The 19,832-nt window shown below is 47.4% G+C and overlaps 1 protein-coding gene across 10 annotated transcripts in view; it reads left to right on the plus strand.

Moving 5' to 3' along the window:
* The window catches only part of PLA2G5 (phospholipase A2 group V), a 315,873-nt gene extending 305,398 nt beyond the window's left edge, over positions 1-10,475 (plus strand). For 3 of the 10 annotated variants that reach the window (XM_066375276.1, XM_066375273.1, XM_066375275.1), the window contains exons 2-5: positions 4,135-4,184; positions 5,379-5,523; positions 8,365-8,471; positions 9,154-10,475. In XM_066375276.1, coding sequence (XP_066231373.1) covers positions 4,145-4,184; positions 5,379-5,523; positions 8,365-8,471; positions 9,154-9,278 — 417 coding nt within the window. In that variant the 5' untranslated portion in view covers positions 4,135-4,144 and the 3' untranslated portion in view covers positions 9,279-10,475. Of the gene's footprint in view, positions 1-231; positions 312-717; positions 902-1,356; positions 1,475-2,269; positions 2,358-2,404; positions 2,427-4,134; positions 4,185-5,378; positions 5,524-8,364; positions 8,472-9,153 lie in introns of those variants that run through there. The other 7 variants (XM_066375266.1, XM_066375267.1, XM_066375268.1 and 4 more) reach the window with 7 other exon arrangements.
* Positions 10,476-19,832: the final 9,357 nt, after the last annotated feature.

Raw genomic sequence — 19,832 nt, forward strand, 5'->3', positions numbered from 1 at the left:
TGGGGAAGGCAAGATTGGAACCCCGGACTTGGAGCTGTGACGTTAACCCAGCAGAGTCTGTGATGTTAACAGACTCTGAGCCACACACTTCCCCCCCACCACCTTATTTTCTGTAGTGTAATCTTCTCCATGAGCCTCTGAGGCATCAGGAAGTCATTATTCTCCTGCGTCACATCACGGGGGCAGACAGAGAGGTGTGGTGACTTCCCTGGGATCACACAGCTACCGAGTTGGGGGGAACGCCAGCTTGCCTTTCTCTACCTGCAAGGTGGTCATTTTTCCTTCTCAGGCAGAAGACATGCAGGAATTGGGTAGGGAGTCGGGTGCAAAAAGAAGTGGGGGTTGGGTTTGGAGACATCTCACTGAGACTCCGCACTGGGGCTTTGCAGGCTCCTGCATCGTCCCATCCTGGGAGCAGGACAGAGAGTTCGTTCGGGTTGGCAGATGGAAAGCAACAGGCAGAGAACAGAGCAGAGTCTGGAGGGGGTGCACCTGGCTGTTCTGGCTGTCCCTGGGATGAGACCGAGCGAGACAGAATGAAATTCGAGCAGAAGTGTGGGCTGGAGGCCTTGACAGAGGCCCGGTGTGGCCGAGGGGGAGGGTGGCAGAGCCCAGACAGGGATTCCAGATCTCCTGTCCCTGATAGAGAAGAACTCTGGACCGTGGGTGGCCCAAGCCAGGCTAAACTCAATATCCATCCCCCCTGAAAACCACCAGGCCCCACGATGTGCTTCAGGAAATAGCTGCTTCGCAACACAGAGTGGAAAAAAAAAGTCTCCAGGCGTCTTGAGGGGAGAGGTAAGACTCCCTAGTGAGTTGCCAAGAATCCTGGAGCTGGTCCAGCCCAGCCCTGCCCTTTGTCCAGGCCTGACAGCGACACGGCGGAGAGAAGGTCTCACCGGTGAGGAATCTCATCCCGGGGTCTGCCTTCCCGGGGGAGGGCGGAGGGGCCAGGCACAGAGGGGGCTGTGAGAGGGGGCTCTGGCCCTCCATTGCTGTCCCCCCCGCCCAGATGGCAAGGAGAGCTCAGATGTGCCTTCTGTACCGTGGGGCTGGGTGCAGTTTGTCCTGCCCAGCTGGAAGACAGGGATGGAGGGCGTCCTGGGAGCTTGGGGGCTGCTGCCTGGGGACTTGGAGCAGCTGTCTGTCTGGGACCGGCCCTTCCCAGCCCCCCACAGTCTCTGGATGCTGTCAGGCTGTCTGACCCTTCTCTCACCACCCCTCATTACCGGGGCCACTGCACCACTCCAAAATTACCTCGTGGCTGCACTCCTTCACCGCCAGCCAACCCCCATCCTTCCCCTGGGGCCTGCTCTGGGCTTCACAGATCCTTCGTTTTCCTTGCCCGCAGGGCAGCTGGTTCAATACCTCTGCTACCTCTTCTGCGAAACTCTTGTTCCCTTTCAGACCCCTTTGCATGGGGGCCTGTGTCCCAAGCTGTTCTAAACTGCACGGGGATTTGGATCTCATTCAGGTGAGATGAGGCCAACAGATTAGGAGATGCACCATTTAAAAGGTAGATTCCAGTTTCCAAGAGAAGGGAACACACCTAACCATGAAGAGCCGCTGCGGGACCGCCAGGGTGGACCAGGAGGTGACGCAATGTGCAAAGGCGTGAGCCTTGCTGTGCTCTCCGTAGGCAAGGGCAGTGTAGGACTGGCCAGCTTGAATAATTTCAAGGGACCCTGGGCTACAAGGGTGGCCCCTGGTGGTCTGTCCCTGGCTCCGGGGTGACTTAGGAAAGAGGAGATGATGGCTGGGAGCAAGAGTGTTAATCAAGGGGGTGTTTGGGCAAGGGAGTTAGGATGGGTCGGTTTGCATATGAAAGGCATGCCAAGAGGAGTCTTTGGTTATCTCTAGGAACTAGCTAGTCCTGGGAGGGGCTGTCCCGTCCTAGCCCAGCAAGGCCCCCAAAATGGCAGCGCATCATAAGATACAGAAAAGGAATAACAGGGTTTCCACGGAGGGGCTGCTAGAGGCAGTGGGGCCCGCTCAGTCAAGGAGTTGAGTCACATTCCTGGGCTGAATCCTCGGGCAACTCACTTTCCCAGAGGCGGATTTAACAGTGGGCGCACGGGGGCGCGCCCTGGACCCCGACTTCTGAAAGGCCCCGCAAAACCCCAACTTGACACTTTTTTCTAATAACCCCAGTTTGGTTTCATATTGTACAATTTTAACATTAATAGTACAGTGGACATAATGCTTTTTATTTATTTAAAAATATGGTTAATGTAGTTTTATTTTCCCTGTCTCTTTCTTTTTTTTTAAGGGGCCCAATATTTTCTTCTGTGCCGGGGCCTCCACGGACCTTAATCCGCCTCTGCACTTTCCCCTCCTGAGCCTCGATTTCCTTGTCTGTAAGATCAACAACTGATATTCTCTCATGCAACAAATGACAGTTGAAAGGACAAGCGCTGTGCCAGCAGGTCTAACAGTTCTCACCTGTCAGGTTCCTTGGTTTAAAGACATAGCGGACAGTGCCTGGCACATTGTAGGTGCCCAGCACATGGTAGTTGGCACCTTCTGCCTGTCACAGCTCCAGGAAGCAGGGGAGAAGGATTGGTGTGGAAGGGTAGGGTCTGAGACCATTGCCTTAGCTACTTCGAGTGCTCAGAGCAGAGGTCATGGGTGGACCAAACCCTCAGGAATGTTCTTGGAACTCAGGAGCTGCTGGACTAAGGATGGCACGGAGAGGCCATCCCAGTAGCCAGGAGCCCTGGGGGGTTGGAGGTTGTGTGTCTGGAGCCAGGCCTCGGGAGGGGTTGGGGCTCAGGGCACAGCACTGGCAGGGTGGCCACTGCCCTCGGGGATCTGAGTGGCAGGGCAGCGAAGGGGGACCCTGGCAGACCGCAGGACTTTGGGATCCAGAGAGGGGAGGGAAGCAGGCAGCCGCTGGTAGAGGACCTTCTGAGCGGCCAAGTTAGAGTTGGGCAGTGGCCCAAGACACAAGGAATTTCCTTTGCCTTCAGGGTGTGACTTTTTAAGATCCTAGGCCAGCAATTTCATTCCTGTGTCTGCTGGAGAGAGAAGCCGGGGCCTCTGGAACCCTGGGGTAGAGCTCCATGGCTCAAAGGAGGATTCCTCCCTCCAGGGAGGGCGGCTGTGTGGTACTGAAGGGCACAGTAGGCCTGGGTTTGAACCCTTCCTCCACTTCTTACAGCAGTGTGACTTCTGGCAAGTTCCGTGAGCTCTCTGAGGCTGCATTTCTCCACCAGCAAAATGGCCACAGTGATGCCTACCCTTCGGAGCTCTCTCAAGCGGCCAGGGTCAATTTACTGTAGACGCAGTGCCTGGGGCTCCTGATACTGTTTCTATTTTAAGTTCTTTTAACATTGAAGGAAAAAATGAATATGATAATGATAATAGTGAATCTGGCATGGATTGTATTTGTTTTTACATCAACGCAGTTGTGTAAAATATATATTTATATTTTTCTGAAGTTAGAAGCACGGAGGCAGTCAGACAGACTCCCACAGGCGCCTGACTGGGATCCACCCGGCATGCCCACCAGGGAGCGATGCTCTGCCCATCTAGGACGTTGCTCCATTGTGGCTGGAGCCATTCTAGCGCCTGAGGCAGAGGCCATAGAGCCATCCTCAGTGCCTGGGCCAACTTTACTACAGTGGAGTCTTGGCCTTAGGAGGGGAAGAGAGAGACAGAGAGAAAGGAGAGGGGGAGGGGTGGAGAAGCAGATGGGTGCTTCTCCTGTGTGCCCTGGCCATGAGTTGAACTGGAGACTTCCACATGCGCCCGACCTGGATCCACCCGGCACGCCCACCAGGGGGTGATGCTCTGCCCATCTGGGGTGTTGCTCTGCTGCGACCAGAGTCATTCTAGCGCCTGAGGCAGAGGCCTCGGCTGCGGGAGGGGAAGAGAGAGACAGAGAGGAAGGAGAGGGGGAGGGGTGGAGAAGCAGATGGGCGCTTCTCCTGTGTGCCCTGGCCGGGAATCAAACCCGGGACTCCTACACGCCAGGCCAACGCTCTACCGCTGAGCCAACCGGCCAGAGCCTGGAGTGGCCCATTTTTCGATCAACGTGATAGGGTGGGCTTGGTGGGAAGCCAGGGCAGGGGCTGAACGGGTCATGGGAACATCTCCTGAGAGGTGTGTCACAGGATGTGTTTTCTTTTCCAGAATCTCAGAGATGAAGGGTCTCCTCACACTGGCGTGGTTCCTGGCTTGTAGTAAGTGCTGGCCCATGACTTTGAACTTGTGACCTTCTACCCCCTAGGAACAATAGGGTAGCGGACAAGAGACTAGTCTTTGAGGATGCAGAGACTTAAGTTTGAATCTGGGCTCTGCACTTACTGTGTAGACGTTGGCAAACGTCTCCGCCCCTCTCGGCTTCTGCTTTCTCACTTGTGACGTAGGATAGTGGTCAACGGGCAGGGCTGTGGCGGTTCTCTAGGGGGTGATATGCAAAGCTTGTGCTATATATGGCGAATGTGTGGCTGGCAAATGTAGGAGGTAGATTTTGTTTGTTTGTTTGAAGCAAAACAAAATAAAATAAAGCCAAAACCTAAACATAATAAAACACAAGCCCCTTATATAAATACTCCATTCCTGGTTGTTCTCTGCTCAGGCCTGTCCAAGGTTTTTATGCACCAACATCCCCCCACACACTGTATGGGGGTTGCGGGGGCTGTCCTTAGGTCTCCCTTGCGGCCCCCAACAGTCTGTCCTGCTCTTTGATGTCTCCAGATCACTGGAGACCCCAGGAGGGGCAGGAGGCCTGCAGCCTCTGGCTCACTGTGTACCTCTAGACAAGCCACCTTTCCTTTCTAGGCCTCAGTTTCCCAATCTGCAAGGTGAGGGAGCTGGCATCAGTGATCTCTAAGGGGCCCATCCTGCTTGAAGACTCCGATGTTCTAAATGGCGTTCATTGGGAGGCGGGAGGGTGTTGTCAGGAGACGAGGAAGAGCCCGTCTGCCTGCTCCGTACAGATACCAGATTCATCATACCCATAATACCCAGTGTTTCTTGCTCACTTCGTATGTATCTGCCACTGTGCTCGAAACTTATATCCTTTATCTTATTTTAACCCTCATGACAACTCCAAGAGGTGGGCACTCATTTCAAGAAACTGAGGCTCTGAGAGATAAGTGACCTATTCAAGACCATCCTGTGAATTAGTGGCAGGGTTGTGACTTGAGTCTAGGCTTGATCACTCTCCAAGTCTAAACTTGTAACCACTTCTCTAGACTGCCTGCCCTCTGCCCTCTCTAGACTTCACTGTCCCTCTGCCAGTGATGGGGAGGATAAAAGAGAGACACTGCGCCCCTCCCAGCCCTGCGGTGGGCGAGGGGGCAGGAGCATGCCGGGAAAGCGGGCCTGCAGCAGGCCGGCCTGGGTCAGCTCGGGACGGGGCTGTCTTTCAGGTGTGCCCGCTGTGCCAGGCGGCTTGCTAGACCTGAAGTCCATGATTGAGAAGGTGACGGGAAAGAATGCCCTGCTGAACTACGGCTTCTATGGCTGTTACTGCGGCTGGGGTGGTCGTGGGACCCCCAAGGATGCTACTGATTGGTGAGCTGATTCCCATGACTGCCCTTTATGCTCCAGGCTCTGCACCCACATGATCTCGTCTAATTCCATGTCCTGTCTGGAAGATGCACATTAAAGTGCCATTTTACAGATAGGAAAACTGAGTCTCAGAGAGGTTAAGTAACTTGACCAAGGTGCATCTAGTAACTCTTTAACACTCAGTGGCCTAATGAATCTGATGGTTTATTGCTACACAACAAACCATCCTAAAATGTAGTGGCTTAAAGTGATAATGACCATGGATTTTGCTAAGACTCTGTCATTGGGCAGGGCTTGTGTCTGCCCAAGTTGTGGGAAGAATTGTCTCTGCGCCACCCGGCTTCAGCGTGGGCACCTTGACCGAGGCTGGATGATCCACTCTCCAGATGGCTCGCTCTGATAGCGGGCAAGTTGTCACCGTCTGCTGGCTGGGAGCTCAGATGGGGCTGGGGACTGGGGGCCTCCGTTTATCTCACTTAGGCCTCTGCAAGGTTGTTTGGACTTCCTCACAGCACGGTGACTCTTGGGTTCCAAGAGTGAGTATCCCAAGACTGCAAGACAAAAGAGTATAGCATTTTTACAATCAAGCCTCAGAAAATTTCATGGTGGCCCTTCCAGTATGTGCTTGGTTGAGGATATCACAATGGCTTTAAGAGGGGGGGACCTAGTGTCCACATCTTGATTGGGAAATGTCAAAGTTCCAGAACATGTGAAATGGGAGGGACCGTCCTTTGGAAAATGCAACCTGCTGGGTTGACAATTCTGATACTGCTAGACATGTATGATGGAATGGAGCAATTAAGCAAATGGATGGCAGATGGTGGGAGCCCAGTTTCTCACTGCTGGAGTGGGAGTTTATGGACGAGCAAGGACAGGAAGCTAGCATGATGTATATGGTGCTGGATTAGAGCTGGAGGCATCGGTACAAACTCTCGTTTAGCTAAGTAGAGAGGCAGATGGTTACATATATAAAAATATGTATACTTATGTGCATATTTTTTTTTACTCTGTCAGCTTAGAGGATCTAAAAGAAACAAGTCCCTAGCAGCAATAAGCAACTTCTAGTGCCCAGATCTGGTTTCTAATGCCATTCTCCAAGGAACCAAGACCCCTCGGAGAAATGGCTGATGCTAGGACTTGGACGGGAAATAGAAAAGATGAGGCCCTGGCCGGTTGGCTCAGCGGTAGAGCGTCAGCCTGGCATGTGGGGGACCCGGGTTCGATTCCCGGCCAGGGCACATAGGAGAAGCGCCCATTTGCTTCTCCACCCCCCCCCCTTCCTCTCTGTCTCTCTCTTCCCCTCCCGCAGCCAAGGCTCCATTGGAGCAAAGATGGCCCGGGTGCTGGGGATGGCTCCTTGGCCTTTGCCCCAGGCGCTAGAGTGGCTCTGGTCTCGGCAGAGCATCGCCCCCTGGTGGGCAGAGCGTCGCCCCTGGCGGGCGTGCCGGGTGGATCCCGGTCGGGCGCATGCGGGAGTCTGTCTGACTGTCTCTCCCCATTTCCAGCTTCAGAAAAATACGAAAAAAAAAAAAAAAAAAAAGATGAGCCTGGAGTTTCTTATGACACAAAAAGGAAGGAAGTGCCCAAACAAAACTGAACATACCCCAAACAGACCCCACGTTGATAGAGATACATCACAGCTTGCAGAGACCAACGGAAGGAGCTCCCAATGGCCACAGCTGAAAGATTTTAAGCAAAAATAAAAAACACTGTCTTATCATGAGAAAAACATCAGAGAAATCCCAATAGTAGTAGGGCATCCTGCAAATTACCTGATCAATACTCTTCCAAACAGTCAAGGTCATCAAAAACAATGGAAGTGTGAAAAACTGTCACAGCCAAGAGGAGCTGAAAGAGACATGATGACTAAATGTATGGGGTCCTGGATGGGATCCTGAGGCAGAAAAGAGGACATTAGGTCAAAACTAAGGAGGTCTGAATAAGCTATGAACTTTTTACAATTAGTGAATCAATAATGATATATTATTATTTAATAGTAAGTTAAAATATTTAGTTAATATTGGTTTGTTCATTGTAATTCAGGCATCCTATTAATATAAGATGTTAGTAATAGGGGAAACTGGATGTGGGGTAAATGGGAACACTTTTCTTTTTTTTTTAATTTTTATTTTATTTATTCATTTTAGAGAGGAGAGAGAGAGGGAGAGAGAGAGACAGAGAGAGAGAGGAGAGAGAGACAGGGGGGAGGAGCTGGAAGCATCAACTCCCATATGTGCCTTGACCAGGCAAGCCCAGGGTTTCGAACTGGCGACCTCAGCATTTCCAGGTCGACGCTTTATCCACTGTGCCACCACAGGTCAGGCGGAACACTTTTCTATAAATAAAAAAAATAATAATTTAATGCAACCTGCTACACCTAACATACTGGAAGTTTATTTTTTGGTCTGATAACAGTTTAATCAAACATGTTGATTCTGGGACCCAGGTTCCTTCCATATTGTGGCTCTGCCATCCCCTATGGCCTCAGAGTCCTTGGCTTGATTGTCTTCAGCCAGCTGAGAGACTGAGAAAGATAGAAGTGGAGGATAACATGTGAGGTTTTTATGGGTAGGTCTGGAAGTGGTGTATATCACATCAGCCCACATTCCCCTAGCTGGAACCTAGCCATTTGACCACATGTAGCTGCAAGGGAGGCTGGGAAATGTAGTCTCACCATGAGCTTAGGTCAGGAGTAAAAAGCAGTCAATGAGATAAAATAGCAAGTATCCCCAGAGGAAGGGTATACTGTATTATTATTTCTCTGCCAGACCACACCCACTAACGAGGCTTCTGCTTAGGTGGCACAAGCCTTCCACTGAGGATCTAAGTGTTCTGCATTGACAGGTGCTGTTGGTTGCATGACCACTGCTATGGGCTGCTGGAGAAGAAAGGCTGCCGCATCTGGACACAGTCATACAAGCACAGTTTCTCAAGGGGCCAGGTCACCTGTGGTAAGGCTGGGGCTCCCCATTCAGGCCTCTGGGTCTCTGCTGGCTCTGAGCTCAGTTGCCCCTAGAAGTCAGGCAGCCTTTATCTTAAGGGGCAGAGTTGGGGGAGGGACAGGAATATTGCACCTGTATCTGAGAGAGTATTCAGTAGATGCCAACAGCTTTGCAAACTTCCTTTTACTTGCTCCCTGAAGATACCCTGTGAGTAGTGTAATCTCCCCATTTTACAGATGAGGAAACTGAAACTCAAAGCCTTGCCCATATACACAACTAGAGTTGGGACTCAAGTTCAGGTCCACCAAGTTCAAAGCCAAGTCAGGGTATGGTATCTCCTCTATGAGAACTGGGGTTCCTCCAGAGCAGGGGCTGTCTCCACCATCAGCCTGGGAGCTCCAAGGGGAGGGAATGTGTGTTCTCCATCAGACTGGGGGCTCCCTGGGGGTAAGACCTGTGTCTCCCAAGGCTGAAACCTCATCCCGGGCAGCAGCTGGGCCTCTTCCATCAGATTATGCGTTTCCCAGTGTAGATGCTGAGCCCCCCTCATCAGACTGAGCGCTCCCTCAAGCAGGAAGCAGACCGGGGTCCACTCAGCCTGGAAGCAAGTCCTGACTGGAGCAAGCCTGGGAGTCAGTGTTGGGAGAGCATATCTCCCTTCACTCATTCTGCATTGGCGTCCTGTTTGCAGGGCTCGGGCACTTCTGCCAGGTGCAGCTCTGCTCCTGTGACCGGAAGCTTGTCTACTGCCTGAAGAGAAACCTGAGGAGCTACAACCCTGGTTACCGATACTTTCCCAACATCTTCTGCACCTAGAGACCCTCGGTGAGCTCCTCCCAGACCATGATTTTTGCCCTGTTCTCCTATAACACAGAGCTCACCGACTCTGGTGGACTCCTGAGAGAGACTCTCTCTTGCCCCTTGTGCTTTCTTGATGGTCCAGTTGGCTTGGAGGAGTCTCACGGAGGTACTTCGCCCTCCAGAGAACCAACCCCCAGAGGACCAACCCCCAGAGAGTGGCTCTGGTCATAGCACTTGACAAGGTCAGGATCCCTGGCCTCCGCTTGTGAGGTCAGTCCTTCCGGTGCCCAGAGCTCAGTCCAAGCTCCAGGCCAGTGGGCCTCGCCTCTGCAGACCGAGCCCCTTCTGTGGGAGGGAGACTCCTGGGATGCATTCACTGTTCGCTTCCTGCTGCCCTCTAGAGAATCTTACTCAAAGAGAAGCAAAATTGGCTCCATAAATCCGACATGTAGATAGTAAGTAAAATTCCTCCTCAAGATAAATAAAAACCACGCAGGCACTTTCCCCTGCGGTGGGGGAGTGCCGTTGCCTCTTTCTCTGCCACTAAACGCAAGTTAACCACGTTCTCCGACACAGAAGGTGCCAATTAGTAAATAGAAGGTCTTCTGAGATGAGTGTCAAGCCTTTTGGTGGGGGGGGGGGGGCTTAAATCTTGAGGATCCTCTGGAGCCAAGCGTTGTGTCTCCTTTTTCCTTGAGGGGGTGTGGAGAAGATGATTGACAATCATGCTGGCTTGGGCTTCTGAGCCACAGGAGAGACTGCGTTCAAATCCCAGCTTGCCTTCTCCAGCTGGGCAAGCCCAGCCCATTTCTGAACCTCTCTGACATTGTCTTCTTTAAAAAGAAACTGTAACGTTTCTTGCAGTGTAAATTGGGAAACCCAAAGTTGACTTGCTGCTGATGCAGGGATGCTGAGGTCCCGGGGTTTCACAGAGCAGAACATTTTAAAAATAAGCTTCAGCTATGGTGTTTATTTTTACCAAGTAAGGACATTAAGAAACTTAACTCATCTAGTAATTCACAAAAGAATACCAGGACAGCAGGGAGAAAAGACATATTTTAAAACAAAGGAGAGTCCTGTCCAAAAAAAAGACCTTTGGCTTCTTTCCACTGACAAACCCCAAAATAACCACATGATAAATGGGATTTATATTTTAAAACCTCCAATGTTAAACATTTTCAAAATAAATTTTGATTTTTTTATTGCTCTGAATGTACTGGTGTTTTAGAAAAGTTTGCCATGGACTCGTGTCTATATTTGACAACGTAACACAGAATAGGGCTCAAATGTCCAATTTGCTCATAACATTTTTTTTTAGCAAAGTCACTTTCCAAATCCATTTTTAAACGGGTATATGGAGAAAATGGGAGCTTCACTCTTTTTTTTTTTTTTGTATTTTTCTGCAGTGAGAAGCAAGGAGGCAGAAAGACAGACTCCTGCATGCGCCCAACCGGGATTCACCCAGCATGCCCACCAGGGGGGTGCTCTCCTCATTTGGGGTGTTACCCCCGTTGTGGTTGGAGCCATTCTAGCACCTGAGGGGAGGCCATGGAGCTGTCCTCAGCGCCCGGGCCAACTTTGCTCCAATGGAGCCTGGGCTGTGGGAGGAGAACAGAGACAAAGAGAAAGGAGAGGGGGAGGGGTGGAGAAGCAGATGGGCGCCTCTTTTGTGTGCCCTGGCTAGGAATCGAGCCCAGGACATCCACATGCCAGGCTGACGTTCTACTGCTGAGCAACCGGCCAGGGCCAGGAGCTTTACTCTTAATGCCATTTTTCTTCTATTGCAATATTCTGGATGATGGAGAAAAGACCCAGCCCAGGCTTCTTCTTTCATCTGCTTCAGGTGGCTGGCAAGGTGGTATCTTATTGGTAATTTCTTCAGGAAGGGGCTGTGAACAGGCCCTTCTCCCTGGGGCATCCCAGCTCAGAGACCAGTATTCAGAAAAGTGCTGACAGGCATTTGCGGACAAGGGATACTGTAAGGTTATGAAAGCAACACTACAAGCTGATGTGGGTTTGAACCGGAAGGATCCATGGAGAACCTTCATTTATCTACTTAGACATTGAGGCCCAGAGAGGTTAGGAGACTTTCCCAAAGTCACACAGCACATCAATAACAGATGCTGGTTCTAAACCCTGGGCTCTAACCACTTTTCCATGGTCTTCAACGCCAGCCCACACAGAGAGAAAACGGAACCTAGTTCAGGGACTCAGCCACATGGGGGGGTTCTCAGGAGGATCTATTACATCTCTGTTCTATTGCCTCTAGTCTGTCCTTGGGTGGTTAGTCTGGCTGGGTGCTGGGCTTCAACTTCAGTAGAGGGGACCCCACTGAGGTCCTCCATGCCCGCTGCCCTGCATCCACCTTCACGGCTGTGAAGAGCTCTGGGGGAAACGATGAAAACCAAGTCATTGTGAAAATTGGGAGTCTCCTGGACTGTTTTATTTGACTCTCTCCTGGCTGGCAAGAGAACTGTTAGGAAGGTCATCTCAAAATTACATGCCCTCCCTTTCTGGTCTGTACTGAAATGTACAGACCAGACCAAAATGCCTCCCTGGGTGGACCTTTGTATAAAAGTAGGCAGACAACACAGATACATAGACACTCAATGGAAAGGTTGCCTTAGAAATACGGGCCGGTCACTGGCATTTGAAAGTGATCCTGCCAGATAGTCTTAACGTCTCTTGTTGGAGACTTGCAGGTGGCGAGAGGCTGAAGGGTGGTTCAGGCTGTCTTCACAGGTTCCACCATTCCAGTTTTCCCTGCCACGTGGACTATAAGGCCTCAGGCAGCAGCACCAGCATCAAAAAAAATAGCCTCGCACAGACTGGTTAATTTGTCCCCACAATCATGGAAAGTCAAATCACCATAAAGAAAAAAACCACCCTTATTTTATATGTAGGTATCTCCTAGTACAGAGATTTTTAACCCATGTGCCACAAGAATTTTTAAAATGTGCAATACCTGACTATTTAGTCAGGGGCATGGTCCTCTTTTCCCTAAGGCTTAGACTGTCAAAAAAAAAAAATGACAACAGCTAACACAATAGCTGCCTGGTGTGAATGAATCAAAATTACACCTATGTTTTCTTGTCAGGTGGTATCTGGTGTGTGCACATGCATGTGTGTGCTTGCACGTCTCTGTGTGTGCATGGATTGCTATATCACAAGTAGCGAAGCGCTGACTCAGAAAATTGTGTTTCTATTGTCAGTGTGTATGTGTGGGTTGATGGGTCCAGCTGTAAATTTTATGACATTCTGTGAATTGCCATCAAAAGTATTTGAGACACCCTTTGTTCGCGTGACCTCTCAGGGCCTGCCTGGCTCTGAAGTTGTGGATGTCTCAGTGGCTTTCATGTCCTAGCCTTCATTGCGTACACCCTCACAGGCTGCCCTCGGGCTCCATGTCCCTGGACGCCCTTGGCCTTTCTTCAAACATAATTACATCAGAACTCGGCTTCTGGCTGCAGCTCTCCAAACCTGTGATGGCATCAGTCCCAAAATGATCAATAACCACCCAGCACAGGAACTGGACATAAACACAGCTGTTTGGCTCCTCACTGGGAAACAGATCCCAGCCACTGAGTTTGACCATGGGGAACCAGTGTTTAAGGGCTTTGGAATTGGATAGGGGTTCATATTGTGACTCTGCGTATTTCCTTGTCATGTAACTTCAAGGCCTGTGATTTTAATTCTCTAAGCCTCAGTTTCCTCATCTGTCAAATGGGCTAATAACACCTTCCTCACTGGGTTGTTGGAAATATCCAATAATATGATGTGCAGAAATTATCCACTGCAGGGCCTGGCATCCAGGAGGCACTCTATAAATGGTACCTGTCCTGGGAGAGAAGCACCAAACACAAGCCCAAGGGTTCTGATTCTAAATGATCGGTGCTAAACACAAGCCCTGAGGGCCCAGGTCAGTGTCCAAGGCAGAAGGTAGCCCCTCCTCTCCTAGTGTCCCCAGGCTGCCCCATGAAGCACGTATCACCCTGGCTGTGGCCATGGGTGACAGTGTGGTTGTAGTGGTCCTATTTGGGGAGCACCGGCGAGCTTACCCGAGGGAGTAGTAGCACCTGTAGGGGGTCCAAACTGAACCCGGAGCAAGCAGGTCCCGCAGCCCATCCAGAGGCCACACATTTCTGCACCTCCAGACTTTGTGCTGTGCCCTGAGCCTGGAACGCCCATCTGACTACCCTGCCAGCTAAATCCCCCCTATCTGCCAAAGCCCAGCTCAAATGCTACCTGCAGGTGGCGTCTGTTCCAAGTGACATCTTCCCCAGCAGAGGTCATCGTTCCTCTTCCAGGCTCCCAGAGAGGACCAGTCATTTGCCTACTCAAACACCCACCATTAGTCCTTCAACACACACTGATGGACCATCTGTGTGGGCCAGGACTGGCTTGGCCCTGGGGACACAGAGATTGAATAATCACCACAAAGTATCATTTTCTCCCCCAATTAGCTCAGTCTAGGGAAGGAGACAGACACACAATAGACAAGCACTCCACAATGTGATGAGGATGGCTGTCTGATAAAGGAGTTTTGAGCTGCACCAGGAGGCTGCTGTCCAAGCAGGAAGGTGGTGGGCTGAGGCTGCGGGCCAGCCCTCCCCTTCAGGTTCTCCTGGGGTCTGTCGTGGACCGCTGGACTCCGTCCCCATCAGAGCCAACAAGAGCGCATGTGCTGCGCCTGGAGGACCTGATCACACATCTCAGGCCTTGAATAGATCACCCTGCTCACCCGCCTCGTGGCTCTAACTCAGAGACCACAACTTCCCAGCGTCATGCCCATTCTGCATCGGATTAGAAAGAGTTAGGAATTTAGCCCCAGTGGCGACGGGAGAGCTCTGCCCAAGTGGAACCTGATATATTCTAAAGATGCCTACAGAGCTGCCAGGTCGACGGACTGCGGACTGCGTCAGGACTACCGGTTGTTAAACATAAATCCCTAACCTGGATCAGAACTTTTGGGCTGGGGAGTGGAAGTCTGTATTTGTAAACAAACTCCACGAGAGATGCAGACAGCCAGCAGGTGTGGGCACTGGGAGGCTGTCTGCGTCACAAAAGGTGAGCAAAACTTACCTGATATACTCGCATGTATCCACTGGTATAGCCCAATGACATCCACAGAGACTGCGACAAGCTATAGTCCTGGTCCTCATTTTATGCAAACCCCTACTTTCTCCATCCCTCTGTCTACCCATCAGACCTTTTCCCTGCCCACTCCAGCCCCTTGGTCACTTGAATATTCAATCCCCTGCCCCCTACTGAGGGCTCTCAAGGGCTTCCAGGACCCCCAAAGGCTAAGGAGGATAAAAAGAAAAAAGGCTCATTGGAAACCCATTCATATGGGTTTGGAGACATCCAGACAGCTACTTGATATCCTCCTGTCTCTCTCCCAAAGTGTAGTCCACAGCCTTCTTAGACAAATGAAAGCCTTAAAAGCAGAGGCGGATTAAGGTCAGTTGAGGCCCCGGGCACAGAAGAAAATATTGGGCCCCTTAAAAAAAGAGAGAGACAGGGAAAATAAAACTACATGGTAACCATATTTTTAAATAAATTAAAAATATTATGTACTATTAATGTTAAAATTGCACATATGAAATGAAAAAGGTGTCAAGTTGGGGTTTTGCAGAGCCCTTCAGAAGTCAGGGCCCAGGTGTGCGCCCGGTGTGCCCACTGTCAAATCCACCTCTGCTTTAAAGTCTCCTCCAAAAACAAAGTCTCCTCCACAGCTATTGTAAAAAGCTTTAGCCCTCATGTTGAATAAGTAACCTGGACTTGTCCCACCTGCTAGAAACACAATTCTAATCAAAACATAAAAGTGAAGCAAGGGGGAGAGTGTACTATAGTGTTTGCTGACTTGTGGTGGGAATTTTAGGATGAAAGGTACGAGCTCTCTATTTGTTGTGTCAGTGTGTTTATGTACATATGTGTGTGTGTGTGATATTTTTTCACTTCCGGATGGTATTACTAAATTCATTTATAAAATCCCTTAAGCAGTTCTATTCTTTTTTTTTTTTTTTAAATAAATTTTTATTAATGGTAATGGGATGACATTAATAAATCAGGGTACATATATTCAAAGAAAACATGTCTAGGTTATTTTGTCATTAAATTATGTTGCATACCCCTCGCCCAAAGTCAGATTGTCCTTCGCCACCCTCTATCTAGTTCTCTGTGCCCCTCCCCCTCCCCCTAACTCTCCCCCTGTCCTCCCTCCCCCCACCCCTGGTAACCACCACACTCTTGTCCATGTCTCTTAGTCTCATTTTTATGTTCCACCTATGTATGGAATCATGTAGTTCTTGTTTTTTTCTGATTTACTTATTTCACTCCTTATAATGTTATCAAGATCCCACCATTTTGCTGTAAATGATCTGATGTCATCGTTTCTTATGGCTGAGTAGTATTCCATAGTGTATATGTGCCACATCTTCTTTATCCAGTCTTCTATTGAAGGGCTTTTTGGTTGTTTCCATGTCTTGGCCACTGTGAACAGTGCTGCAATGAACATGGGGCTACATGTGTCTTCACGTATCAATGTTTCTGAGGTTTTGGGGTATATACCCAGTAGAGGGATTGCTGGGTCATAAGGTAGTTCTATTTGCAGTTTTTTGAGGAACCACCATACTTTCCTCCATAATGGTTGTACTACTTTACAGTCCCACCAACAGTGAATGAGGGTTCCTTTTTCTCCACAGCCTCTCCAACATTTGCTATTACCCGTCTTGTTGATCATAGCTAATCTAACAGGGGTGAGGTGGTATCTCATTGTAGTTTTGATTTGCATTTCCCTAATAACTAATGAAGCTGAGCATCTTTTCATATATCTGTTGGCCATTTGTATCTCTTCCTGGGAGAAGTGTCTATTCATGTCTTCTTCCCATTTTTTTATTGGATTGTTTGTTTGTTGTTGAGTTTTATGAGTTCTTTGTAAATTTTGGAAATTAGGCCCTTATCTGAGCTGTTGTTTGAAAATATCATTTCCCATTTAGTTGGCTGTCTGTTTATTTTTATATCAGTTTCTCTTGCTGAGCAAAAACTTTTTATTCTGATGTAGTCCCATTCATTTATCTTTGCCTTCACTTCTCTTGCCATTGGAGTCAAGTTCATAAAATGTTCTTTAAAACCCAGGTCCATGAGTTTAGTACCTATGTCTTCTTCTATGTACTTTATTGTTTCAGGTCTTATATTTAGGTCTTTGATCCATTTTGAATTAATTTTAGTACACGGGGACAGGCTGTAGTCGAGTTTCATTCTTTTGCATGTGGCTTTCCAGTTTTCCCAACACCATTTGTTGAAGAGGCTTTCTTTTCTCCATTGTGTGTTGTTGGCCCCTTTATCAAAGATTATTTGACCATATATATGTGGTTTTATTTCTGGGCTTTCTATTCTGTTCCATTGGTCTGAGTGTCTATTTTTCTGCCAATACCATGCTGTTTTGATTATCGTGGCCCTATAATATAGTTTAAAGTCAGGTATTGTAATGCCCCCAGCTTCATTCTTTTTCCTTAGGATTGTTTTGGCTATTCGGGTTTTTTTATAGTTCCATATAAATCTGATGATTTTTTGTTCCATTTCTTTAAAAAATCTCATAGGGATTTTGATGGGAATTGCATTAAATTTGTATATTGCTTTGGGTAATATGGCCATTTTGATTATATTTATTCTTCCTATCCAAGAACAAGGAATATTTTTCCATCTCATTGTATCTTTTTCGATTTCCCTTAACAATGCTTTGTAATTTTCATTATATAGGTCCTTTACATTCTTTGTTATGTTTATTCCTAGGTATTTTATTTTTTTTGTTGCAATCGTGAAGGGGATTATTTTTTTGAGTTCGTTTTCTAATATTTCATTGTTGGCATAGAGAAAGGCTATGGACTTCTGTATGTTAATTTTGTATCCTGCGACCTTACTGTATTGGTTTATTGTTTCTAATAATCTTTTTGTGGAGTCCTTCGGGTTTTCGATGTATAGGATCATATCATCAGCAAAAAGTGATACCTTTACTTCTTCTTTTCCAATATGGATGCCTTTTATTTCTTTGTCTTGTCTGATTGCTCTGGCCAGAACTTCTAGCACCACGTTAAATAAGAGTGGAGAGAGTGGACAACCCTGTCTTGTTCCTGATTTAAGGTAGAAAGTCCTCAGTTTTATGCCATTTAAAATGATGTTGGCTGATGGTTTATCATATATGGCCTTTATCATGTTGAGATATTTTCCTTCTATACCCATTTTGTTGAGAGTCTTAAACATAAAATTGTGTTGTATTTTATCAAAAGCCTTTTCTGCATCTATTGATAAGATCATGTGGTTTTTGTTCTTTGTTTTGTTGATATGGTGTATTACGTTAACCGTTTTGCGTATGTTGAACCATCCTTGAGATTCTGGGATGAATCCCACTTGATCATGATGTATTATTTTTTTAATATGTTGTTGTATTCGGTTTGCCAGTATTTTGTTTAGAATTTTAGCATCTGTATTCATTAGAGATATTGGTCTGTAGTTTTCTTTCTTTGTGCCATCCTTGCCAGGTTTTGGTATGAGGGTTATGTTGGCCTCATAAAATGTGTTTGGAAGTATTGCTTCTTCTTCAATTTTTTGGAAGACTTTGAGTAGACTAGGAACCAAGTCTTCTTTGAATGTTTGATAGAATTCACTAGTATAACCGTCTGGGCCTGGACTTTTATTTTTGGGGAGGTTTTTAATAGTTTTTTCTATTTCCTCCCTGCTGATTGGTCTGTTTAGGCTTTCTGCTTCTTCATGACTCAGTCTAGGAAGGTTGTATTGTTCTAGGAATTTATCCATTTCTTCTAGATTGTTGTATTTGGTGGCATATAATTTTTCATAGTATTCTACAATAATTCTTTGTATATCTATGATGTCTGTGGTGATCTCTCCTCTTTCATTTTGGATTTTATTTATTTGAGTCCTGTGTCTTTTTTCCTTGGTGAGTCTTGCCAAGGGTTTGTCAATTTTGTTGATCTTTTCAAAGAACCAGCTCCTTGTTTTATTGATTTTTTCTATAGTTTTTCTGTTCTCTATTTCATTTATTTCTGCTCTGATTTTTATTATCTCCTTTCTTCGGTTGGTTTTGGGTTGTCTTTGTTCTTCTTTTTCTAGTTCCTTAAGGTGTGAAGTTAAGTGGTTTACTTCGGCTCTCTCTTGTTTGTTCATATAGGCCTGAAGTGATATGAAGCAGTTCTATTCTAATTGGCTTAGCGATAAATAAGTGTGTATAGAAATTAGATTCCTGAGACTCCCAGAAATATAGACTAACTCAAATGTTTTCAAGTTCATGTGAGCTGAATAAGCACAATCACATATTTTAGGTTTCATGAAAACAGCTTTGTCTCCTGAATAATCAGCATTAAGTATAACATAAGCATACACTTTTATTTTATTTGAGTTTACTAGTTCAATAAGCTAATATATCTACTAGATATTCAGATTACAAAATCATAAACTCAACCTAAAAACAAATGCACAAGTACAGATGCAATAAAAATGAATTGCTTGAGGCTCCAGTTGGTTGACTTAGTGGTAGACGGTTGGCCCAGCATGTGGATGTCCTGGGTTCAATTCCCAGTCAGGGCACACAGAAGTGACCATCTGCTTCTCCACCCCTCCTCCTCTCCCTCTATATTTATCTCTCTTCTTCTCCCACAGCCGTGGCTTAGTTGGAGCAAGTTGGCCCTGGGCACTGGGGATGGCTCCATGGCCTTGCTGCAGGTGCTAGAATGGCTCTGGCTGAAACGGAGCAATGCCCCAGATGGGCAGAGCATCACCCCTTAATGGGCATGCTGGGTGGATCCCGGTCAGGCACATGCAGGAGTCTGTCTGACTGCCTCCCCACTTCTAACTTCGGCAAAATAAATAAATAAATAAATAAATAAATAAATAAATAAATAAAAAGAATGATCTCCTGTACATTATGTTAACCTTTATCACAACTTTGGTTGTTTAACTGAGAGTTCTCACATTTAAAATGTCTAAGGTATTTTGTTTGTTTGTTTGTTTTTATATTTTTGACAATCTAGACTTCTCAAAATCAAACCCTAAATGAAATCTTCTTGTTCTTGAACATGAGATTTCCCAGAAGCACCCCCTCCAACAAGGAGAGCTGTTGCAAATAACGGGGTTTATTTGATATATGTTAGGTTGCATGGAAAACAATGTCAAATAAAAAAGGTACTTAACCTTCCCTAGGTTATATCTGCATGTGTAAAATGTTATTTCAGAAGTTTTGTAAATTCCTAGAAATTTGCCAATGTCCTTTCTGTCTACAGCATGTCCTGATTTGATGCTATCAGTCGCATTTCCAGTTATTACTTTTAAATGTTGGGATCCACGGAAATGGCCAAGTATTTTCAAATGGACTTGCATCAGATATTTAACCACAGCCTTTTTAAGCCTTTTGCTGTTTTACTCTGTCTTCTCCGAAAACATTTGCAGTCAGCTACAGGCCAGAGTCCTTGGTGATGGTATTGCTTGAGTAACTTTAAGCCCATACCATTGGACCGAGTGAGGATTTTCACAGTTAATGGAAGGACTAATGGATTC

The sequence above is a fragment of the Saccopteryx leptura genome, chromosome 3 (genome assembly GCF_036850995.1).
Source record: "Saccopteryx leptura isolate mSacLep1 chromosome 3, mSacLep1_pri_phased_curated, whole genome shotgun sequence".
In the NCBI taxonomy this organism is placed as follows: domain Eukaryota; kingdom Metazoa; phylum Chordata; class Mammalia; order Chiroptera; family Emballonuridae; genus Saccopteryx; species Saccopteryx leptura.